Source organism: Leuresthes tenuis, unplaced genomic scaffold (assembly GCF_036924035.1).
Source record: "Leuresthes tenuis unplaced genomic scaffold, fLeuTen1.0.hap1 SCAF_21, whole genome shotgun sequence".
Lineage (NCBI taxonomy): Eukaryota > Metazoa > Chordata > Actinopteri > Atheriniformes > Atherinopsidae > Leuresthes > Leuresthes tenuis.
The window spans coordinates 21,341,044-21,351,019 of NW_027325375.1; the positions used below are offsets into that span (position 1 = coordinate 21,341,044).

General features: G+C 42.7%; 1 protein-coding gene across 2 annotated transcripts in view; it reads right to left on the minus strand.

The window, feature by feature from the left end:
• Positions 1 to 9,247, minus strand: part of robo3 (roundabout, axon guidance receptor, homolog 3 (Drosophila)) — an 83,708-nt gene extending 74,461 nt beyond the window's left edge. For both annotated transcript variants that reach the window (XM_072374606.1, XM_072374605.1), the window contains exon 1: positions 8,611 to 9,247. In XM_072374606.1, coding sequence (XP_072230707.1) covers positions 8,611 to 8,674 — 64 coding nt within the window. In that variant the 5' untranslated portion in view covers positions 8,675 to 9,247. The remainder of the gene's footprint in view (positions 1 to 8,610) is intronic.
• Positions 9,248 to 9,976: the final 729 nt, after the last annotated feature.

A 9,976-nucleotide genomic window follows, 5' to 3' on the forward strand; every position in this document is an offset into this window, starting at 1 on the left:
AAGGGGGCCGAAAAAATGTCTCTTTTAAAGGGAGAATTCAACTGTTTGAAATTAATCTTCTCCTCAAGATTCTGCACCATGTACGAGCATGAATAATCAATCAATCAATAACCAATAATGCAGAGGATAGTTAAGCTAAACAGGTATTATATTCACACTGAAAACCAGAAGAAAGGCTCAATATCCTTCAAGTTATCGCAGATCTTGCCAAGAACAGTCTGATTGAGGCTCAGTAGCCCGCCAGAAACATGAGTTTTCTTTGCTGACTTGACCAAAAGGGGTTTTTGGGTGTATTTTAGGGACTAGAGAACAGCAACCGTAGCTGAGTCTCTTCATCTCAATTTGCTGCTGATGCTCCATGTGTACAAAGTTAGAAAAGAATTTCTGAAGGAGAGACATTTGAATGGAAAAAGGCAGATATTAGTTGTGGAGATGTTTCATCAGCAAGAGGAAATGCAATTTGTCTCATGGCATGTGTAACTTATAAATAACCAAATGATGGGATTATTGATACAAAACTAATTTCCAGAAAAGTTGGTACATTTTTAGAAAAGATCCCAAAAGGAGTCGAAGAAAATCTCAGTGCGTGAAGGACTAGGTTCTGGATGAGCTTCGAGCCATCAGTCATCACTGCAGGAGAAACTGTCGTGTCACCATGATCAGTACAGCCACACGGGCTCAGGAGGAGCTTAGAAAACCATTTTTACTCAACACAGTCCACCGCTGCATCCAGAAATGTAACCTGAAACTGTATTACACAAAGAGGAAGCCACAGATCCACTCAAGTTAATCTCAGATGGACAGAAAGAAAGTGGACACGTGTTCTGTGGTCAGATGAGTCCATGTTTTAGCTGCTCACGTGTGCTTCTACAAAGATGAGAAAGAGCATCCAGGCTGAGCAAAAACCAGCATCTGTGATGGTATGGGGGGTGCATCAGTGTCCATGGCATGGATGACTTCATATATGTGAAGGTACCACTGATGCAGAGGTGGATGCTGGAGTTTTGGAGAGACATATGCTACCATCAAGGTGATGCTTTTCCCCGAAGGTCAGTGGTTATTTCAGCAGGACAATGCCAGACCTCATTCTGCATGACTTCCAACAGCGTGGCTTCATACACACAGAGTGTGTGTGTGTGTGTGTGTTGTGTGCTTGATTGGCCTGCCTGCAGTCCACATCTGTCTCCCATTGAAAATGTACGGAGCATCATGAAGAGGAGAATCAACAACAACCACGGACCGCTGAACAGCTGGAATGTTAGATTCAGCAAGAATGGACACAGATTCCTCTGAAAAACTACAACAATTAATCTTCTCATTTCCAAATAAATAAAAGTGTCAATAAAAGCAAAGGGTGACAAAAGAGGAATGATTCCATCGCAGCTTTCCGGTTTGGTCAGTAAAGACTCTTTTGCACTTGTGTCTGTTAAATAAAGGTTAAAACAAATGAGATTTAAGCTTTTATTCTGTTTTAGATCATTTCCCCAACTCTTCAGGAAACGGGGCTTTAATGACTAACCAACAAAGACGCTGTGTATTTTCCTTTCAGTCGGGTCACAGGGGGGAACTCTCGGGGGGCTTCGGGCTTTAGGTCGTGGACGGCCAAACAGACCAAACACCACTCTGAGGAAATGCCACTAGTTTCCTGTCACAGAGCAGCATATTCAAGATCAGCTCCTATCAGGACTGTGTCCAACACATGTAAATACACATGTCTGGCTGGTATCTACTCCTATCTGTCTGTCTGAAGGAGGAAAGGGTTGAGACAGGGACTTCCTGAACTAAGTCAACAACTCCTAAGAGAAACAATGCAGATAATATAAATAAATGATGGGGGTTGTTTTTTACCTCATCTATTGATTGATAGCTTATTAGAGCTGACAAGACTGACAAATGAGTTATTTTCTTTTCTGAGTAAAACTTGAAATAATATACATGAAGAAAGCCCCATCGTGGCAGTTCTAGCAAAGAAGTTCTGAGAAAACAGAAAAGATCCAACGCAACCGGCAACGTTTCATATAGAGTTGCAAAGAGACGAGATGAGAATGAACATGAAACTTAAAAGTCTGATATTTCTTATTTTCAAGGAAATACAAAGCGAACAAAAGCAGCCCTCACATCCTAGTGTTGACATTTAGAAAAAAAAACCCACACTGATTCAGACCTTTAATCAAGTCATAAAGTGGATAAGCTGATGTAAAGTAGTCTGAGAGGAGTGAGAGACGGATGCGAATCCAGCCGTTGTCTTCCCTCTAAATACTGCAGATGCTTCTGACTTTTGAGGTGAGTCGCTCTCGACACGATAGCACGAAAATGGAGAGCTCTAATTATCTTATCATCTATCCATCATCAAGCAAAGGACATGACAAAAACAGGCGCTCTAAGTGCCTCCGAAACTCAAGTCACTTTCTGTGCATCAGCACTCGTATCGCAGAATTACAGCTTTCCGGTAACAGCCACTGGAGCTAGTCCCTGTCAGTTTTGAAGTCGCTTATACACAGTGGCTGTCAAAATCCCTCTGCCGTAGCGTCATCTTGATCTACCAGAGCTGAAAAAGCTCCATTATCACTGTTCTCATGCTGAGCCTTCAAGTGTCAGACTTTCACAAATATTTCTAACCTGCTGACAAAGTCCCAATAGTGCCAGCTGCAGCTCTACCCACGGGGTTTTTCTTTAGGCTGTGCAGCAGACTGGGAGTTTTGTCATTCGTTCATGTTGCAGTCTGAAAAAGATGAGCCATGCAAGGTAAATATGGTGATTGAACTGGCTGTCCGGGCCGGTTAAGACCAGAAAAGAGGTAATAAGTACATTTGTCCAAATGTCCACAACCATGTCGATGAAATCATGAAATGGCCTTGTATCCCTGTGTTGTTTCCCATGGGAAATGACAGGATCCATCTACAGTTCGCTGAAGGGAAACAGAGAGAAAAGGTGAAGAGCTTTGGGATGTCCTTCAAGAAGCCTGGAGAACGACTCCTGAGGACTACTTAAAGAGATGACAGAAAGCTGGTCTAAGAGGGTTCAGACTGTGTTGGAGAATAAAGGAGCTCAGAACAACTATTGACTTTAATGTTTGGTAGAACTGTACAAACTCTGTTTTGCCTTCTATACAGCATTTCCATTTATCTTTGAAAGTTTCCAATAAACTGCACATATGTTCTCTTTTCCTGGCAACATATAAAGAAATGAAGGCTGGCCAAAGTCCACACAATAAGTGTTTGTAGCCAAGTCAGCTGCATTGAAGGTCAAGTAGAGATAGATGTCAAACATCAACGTGATGACTGACAAGCCATGTTTCTGCAGAGAACTGAGCGAGTCGCACTGTGGACCATGAATTTATAATGATTTATAAGACTGTAATGCCTCATAGATTCTGTTTATACTGTACAACACCTGGGTGGAAACCCATCTGGCTAAACATCTGGGGGCTTACCGAATGGATATTTGTTATTCATCAACTGTAATGAATTATAGAAATTTGCAAACCTTTGTTCATGCATTTTCCAACTGATGTGAAATGCTTTTCCATTTGGCGCATGCCTGCCCATGCCCTGAATGATCTAATCTGTACAACGACTCACATGACTTTTCCATTTATACCTCAACTGCCCACGCGTACACCGAAAGCCGTTTAAAAGGGGCCGCAGATATTACAAACTTGTCCCATTTTGTGGGGAAAGAGGATGCAGGAGGTGTCTGTCTGAAGGTGAAATTTTCAGGCCGTCGCAGTCAGTTTGACGGGGACGCTCACCTTCTTTAAATCAATTTAATCATTCATCCACGACAGCAAAGAAAATTTTTCATCTGGGACACTAAAACGATCATGTTATTGATTCTTGTCGTGCAACGTGACAGAACACCTTTACCACCTGTACTGCCCCATTACAGCCTGAAACATCCCGCCTTAGGAAGCACAAAAAACAGCTGCACAGGGCAACGCTGCCTCGGGCTGGTAGCTCGCCTCACTCCATGCTATTTCAGTATAATGGCGAGTAACGGAGAGGTCAGCGCTCTGAAAACCACTGGAACTAATGTTGGGGGGGCCAATCCATCTGTCTGCAGCCTGAGGTGGGAGGCTCAGGCGGGACCGCGTCAGGCACCTCAGGCAGTTGTATTTGAGACCTTTAAGGAGAGGGGAGAGCTGACTTGTGCTGTCAGCGACCGCTGCTAAATAGAGTTCCTGCTCAGTTTAACGTGTCCGTGGGTGAGGACTCTGCTGCCCCGCCGTGTGTTTATTTTGGCTGTCGGGGTGGATATTAAGCAGTGCCATTAGAGGAGGGAGGGCAACTGTTGTGAAAGCACCAAATAGCTACATTAAGAAAGAGTAAAAATGTTCTGCTTTTAGAATCTGAAACCCAAATAACTTGTTAACAATGCATCAGCAGGCATTGTCAGACTGTTGTGTAATGGATTTTTGGGACTGTGAAATGCGGTTCCCATAGGTATACATAATGAGTAGCTGTTCAGTGACAAGCGTATCGCCGCCCGTCTCAGCATATCTCATCCCCTCATGTTTTTTTGTCTTATTTCACATTTCTAAATTTAACAGGCCAGCTGTGTTTGAAAAAAAAGAAGAAAAAAAAAAAGAACAGGAGGTCTTATACATCCAAACAGCAACCTCAGTCTGCTGATCCCAAGATGACAGGAAGAGGATGTTTATTTCTTTGCCGGCTCTTTTGGGTGTTCTTTCGTCTCCGGCACATTAGGATCTTCATGTACCTTGAATGCTTCTCAGGAAGTTCTATATACTATGGATCGTTTCAACCTATCATACTACAGATATTGACAGACTAATTGATCTGTAAAGAACAGACGGGTGGGCAGGCAGGTGGGGGAGGAGGAGGAGGCGCCTCTCAGATTGTGAGTGTGTGTTGGTTCTCCCAAACGACTACAAAGGTTTCTGTGCATCTTTATCTTCTCTCCTCAGAAAGAAGCAGACGTGTTGTCAATAAGCCAATCGCAAACAAACCTGAGCTACTCAATGTTGCTGCGCAGTCATGAGCTATCCACACTGACTCTAAGACTGGGATGAATAACAAACTGGATCAAAGCAAACCCTTTGCATTGTTGGTTCGCAGATTTAAACATTCATTTACACACAAGTGTCACCACCTAAACCAAATTATGGCTTTTCAACTCTGTCTAGACACATGGCGCAGGTTACTTTGGGCTGTCTCGAAAAACTAACTGTTTTCAGGCAAAACCTTGAGAAAATAGACTTTATTTTTCCACAGGAGCATTGTTCTCTTCTCAATGGTTAATATTTCAAAGCTCAAGAGAAATAACAACAAACCCATTTTTTATGGCTACAGGTAAAACTAGGAGGAATGTAAGTACTTTTTTTGCAACCCGAGTTAAATGACCCTTTAACTGGCTGATGAAAAGTCTAATATCTGAAAGTCTTATGAGGCCTTCACGGATACTGCCCGACTCCACGCGAAACGAGACGCAGCTATAACTCCTGTCAAACCGTCCTTGACAAATCCATTAAAATCCCCACCAACATGCTCCACTGTAAGTCACCGAGGATGACAGCATGTCTGAAATGCCTCATATACAAACGCTTGACGACCAGCGACAGAGGAAAGGCCTTTGAACAATGAGACGTCTTGGTAATTGTGCAATTTCAGCCACATTACGCCCCTCAGCACTTCCCTCCCTAAAGGAAATGGAGTTGTATGCTTAAACTGTAATTACAGCGAGGGTATCGGGGTTTGTTGCGGGCTATTTGATCTGGTTACTGCTCTGTTTGGGGACGTTCATAAGACAACAAGGCAGCTGTTTATAAGCCCAGCCTTGAAGTCACTTCGACTAAGCACATGGCAAACACATGGCCTGCTGCTGGTCGTTTGAGAGAGAGCGCTGTGTTGACTGATGGTGACAGAGATGACGGGCAGACTCCAGTGTCACCTTACTGGCCAAACAGTCTGAAGACCAGAACTCTGAAACGTGACTCTGGTCCCAGATGAATGGGTCCATCAGATATGAAGGGGGAAGGGATGATGAGCAGGGATGATTCTTAACTCCTCACACGGCAAAGCTCATTACGTGATATTTATTTTCCTATCCTGTCTTTATTTGACTGTGGATAACAGAGTGCAATACAAAAACTCAATCTAATCTGTAAATTTCATTCATTTAAAAAAAAAAGAAAAAGGCTTGCAGCTTTAAGAAATAATAGGCTCTTTTTTTTTTCTTTCCAAGTCACTGTGTGTTTTTCCTAAGTAAAAATAAGCAGCTTTAATCCTGCGTTTGTAGTCCCAAAGGAGCATCTGGAGTCACTGAAGGAGCATTTTCGCAGATGCCGAGCTTATATGCTCGGAGTTCATAGCCAATGTTTACAGCCTTGTAAAAGGTTGTCTCAGCAGTGGGGCATGGCCCAAAGACACCACACCGTCACAAACTATATCATCACAATATCATCCCACTTGAAACGTTGCTCTTGTGCATAACAGTGCTGCACTGTGTTACACACAGAGACGTAGGTATGCTGATGTCTCGTAGCCTGCGGCCACCTGGCAACAGCCATAGATGCGATTGGTGCAGGATCTGAGGTTCATCCTCCAAGAGGGGACAAACTCTACCTTTATAAAAGCAGATTTCTGAAGTGGAATTCAAAAACAGCCCATGTTTGCCTTGAAGTCATTCCAAAGGCAATTAAATAACAAAAGTCGATGTTCTGCATCAGAGAAGTGCATCAAGGGACTGAAAGAAGGCTAAACCCGAGGAAACTCAGCTCTGCACCGCAGAATGCATCTTCATCAACCACCACTCCTTGTATCCTCTTTCCAACCAGTGGCACAAATCTACACAATACAGCACAGGAGTGGAATCAGATGGATCCGGAAGAAGAGATTAAAAATTGAACACACTGCATCTGGTGAAGGCTTTTACCCAAAACTCGTTACAGTAAGAAGAAACCACACAGTACCCCTCATTTCTTTATATTTTTCTTCCAATGAGCCAGACTTCTTAGTATTATTTTCAAGCGGTCTTAAGCAATAGTTCTTCTGCCTTTTTAAAGTCTTTCTTTCTTTGGACGTCACCTGCTTTTTCATTCATTTTCAGTCCGATCCTTGAACCCGACCTGTTTTTGAATGTGTTTTTTCTGTTTGTTAAGTCCCTAAACTCTGACCTATGAATTATTCAAGCACAAAACATTTTTTCCAGACTTTATGGGAGAACCAGTGTTGTGTCTACACATAACTGACAACAAAGAACCAATTTTCAATCGTATCTTTAGGCACTTCGTTAATAATGACCTCTTTAAAGACACATAAGGTGCTTTTTTTTAAAAGTTTAGTGCTATGAAAAGAAAGATAACACGGATTGACAGGCATGAAATAGTATTTTTGTGTTAGCAAGCCAATTTGCAAACTATTAGTCGGAAACTTGGCATATCTCAGCATGGTCTGCAGAGTGCCCTTGAAGAAAATTGAGGAAACTGGACCAAAAATATAAAGTGGCAGGTCCAAAACAACTATCTACAACAGATGAACAGTATCTGAAAGTGACATCTTTAAGAAAGAGGAAAAAATCCAGTGAAGACCTGACACAGGACCTGAGAGATGCATCTGGACCTTCAGTTGATCCATCTACTGTTGGCCTCATCAGAAATGGCCTCCATGGAAGGGTGGCTTCTTAAGGAAGGGAAACAGGGAGAAAAGCCTGAAAATCAGTGGCAACAGGTCTTATGGAGGGATGAATCCTCCCCAGAGCCCGGACCTCAACATTATTAAAGCAGTGTGGGATCATCTTGACAGAGAACAGAACAAAAGGCAGCTGACATCCAAAGAAGAGCTTTGGGATGTCCTTGAAGAAGCCTGGAGAACTATTCCTGAAGACCACTTAAAGAAATGACAGAAAGATTGTCTAAGAGGGTTCAGATGTGTTCAAGAATAAACGTGCACATTACAAATATTCCCTTTCAAGTTTGTCAGATGTGCACAAACTCTGTTTTTTTTATGTCTCACATACTGTATTTACTTCTATGTTTACACATGTTTTAATAAACAGTTTGTCCAATTTCCAGTTTTCCTGCCAAAATATAAAGAAATCTGGGGTGGATCAAGACTTTTGCGCAATACTGTTCATTTTTTCATGCTCACAACAAGTAAAATGCATCTGTGAACACCCTGTCTGGTGACCCACGGTTCAGTTTGTAAATGGTTTTGTCTAACTGTTGTATTGTGCCAATGATAGGCTTGTGTCTTCACTTAATGGGCTTGGTAATCGTGATAAATGTGTAGGCTTGAATCAGAACAGCACGATTTCTGTGGGGAGCAGATGTTGGTGTGAACCCACTGTCCCCTGGGCAAGACACATAGTAAAGCTGCATTTGGGCTACTCTGATGTCTGCTGGTTTAAGTGGCCTTTTAAATGACCTCATCCACGAGGATTAGTCCCAAATGCTGGTGTAAATGCAAGGGATTCCTAAAGGACCCTCTGACTGACATGCGGAAAGGAGGATAAGGAATAATACTTCGTAAAGTTAATTTCTGCTCATTTTTCTGCGAGTGTGTGAGACTTTGGGAGCCATTTACATGACGCATATAGGCTCCATCTGTGCAAACAATAACAACAACAAGCCCCGTGTCATTTCAGCCTTACCATGTGCCAAAGTTCCGAGTGCAAATAAAACCAGTATAGGAACCAGTGTCAGACGGTTCTCCATTGTGTGGTCAGGTTTTTCATAGGTAGAAAAGACTGACCACAGTCTTCAGAGGATGCACAGTGTGAGAGACGGGCTGTCCAGCGGCAGCAGTTTTTGCCTATATCCAAAAGGCGTGCAAATGATCTCCAGTCTATGGGATGAAATCTGCGCAACCAGTATCAAACGCCACAGGCAGCATCTCAGCTGGGGCAGAATTAAACCAGAAGTTTAAACATCCCAAGCAGTAACTTTTCTTTCCACAACCGGCATCAAAATCCCGCGTCTTAATCCCGCGGATGGTCCGTGAAACGCAAGCCGCAGGTGATGGGAGGAGAAGCGGCTCTGAGTGGCGAGAAGCGTCCGGTCAGTGCGTCCCGCTCGCTCCCGTTTCAACATCAATACCACAGAGGGAAATCATTCGCATCGGCTTCATCTAAGGGAGAAATAGTTCCACAGCTCACAAAGTCATCACGCAGAGAAGAAAAGTCCACTTTGTCAGACGCGCTGCTCCATTTCTTCTCCCTCTGTGGTTGCTGTCTGTGCCACCGCTCTGCTCCGCTGCTGGGAATGATTCACTCCAGCCTCATCACTGAACAACGCGGTCCCAGAGCCCCAAACACCCCAAGAGTAAAGGCACTCGTAGCGCGATACATGACTTCCGGCTACACTTTCAAAATAAAGTGTTGCAACGCGAGTGACCGACTCAGTAAGCAGAAACGACACCATTCTTATTCGTTCATTGGTCAGTCACATGTCTTTAACGTGTACTGGCTGTGTAAACATCGCGCATTAAAAGTGTTAAAACTGATCGTGGCAAAATCAATCAGTGTTATTTAATTTGCAACACCATGTCTGAAGCGTTTGAATTTCCTATCGGTGAATGAGACCCATTTTTTTTTCATCCAATAACTTTTAGTTATGAATTATATTTCTCTATCACTGCAAGGTACTTTCATTATTTTTGATTATACGATCAGCATTTCTGTGATTATGCTCTCCATTTTTTGTTGTGACAAGTTGTCCATTTTATCTTCAAAGTACAGCATCCGGTTTAATCTTATGTAATTTGGTTTAACTTTACTGAACCAAATACTTCCTTAAAGGGCCAGTGCACACAAAACTAGACGTTGCAATTCTTCTAAAAAATGCTGCGTGTTCACTGAAATAGAGTCTTTTGCGAAATGCTAAAATGTTAATTTGAATTTAACCATAATCTGTCAAAGTTTGTGTAAAACAAAGCAGAGAGAGGAAAAGTTCCCGATTTCAAAATGTCCTTCAGCTGTGAATTTAAAGTGGCAATTGAGGTTGCCATGGTGATGTTGA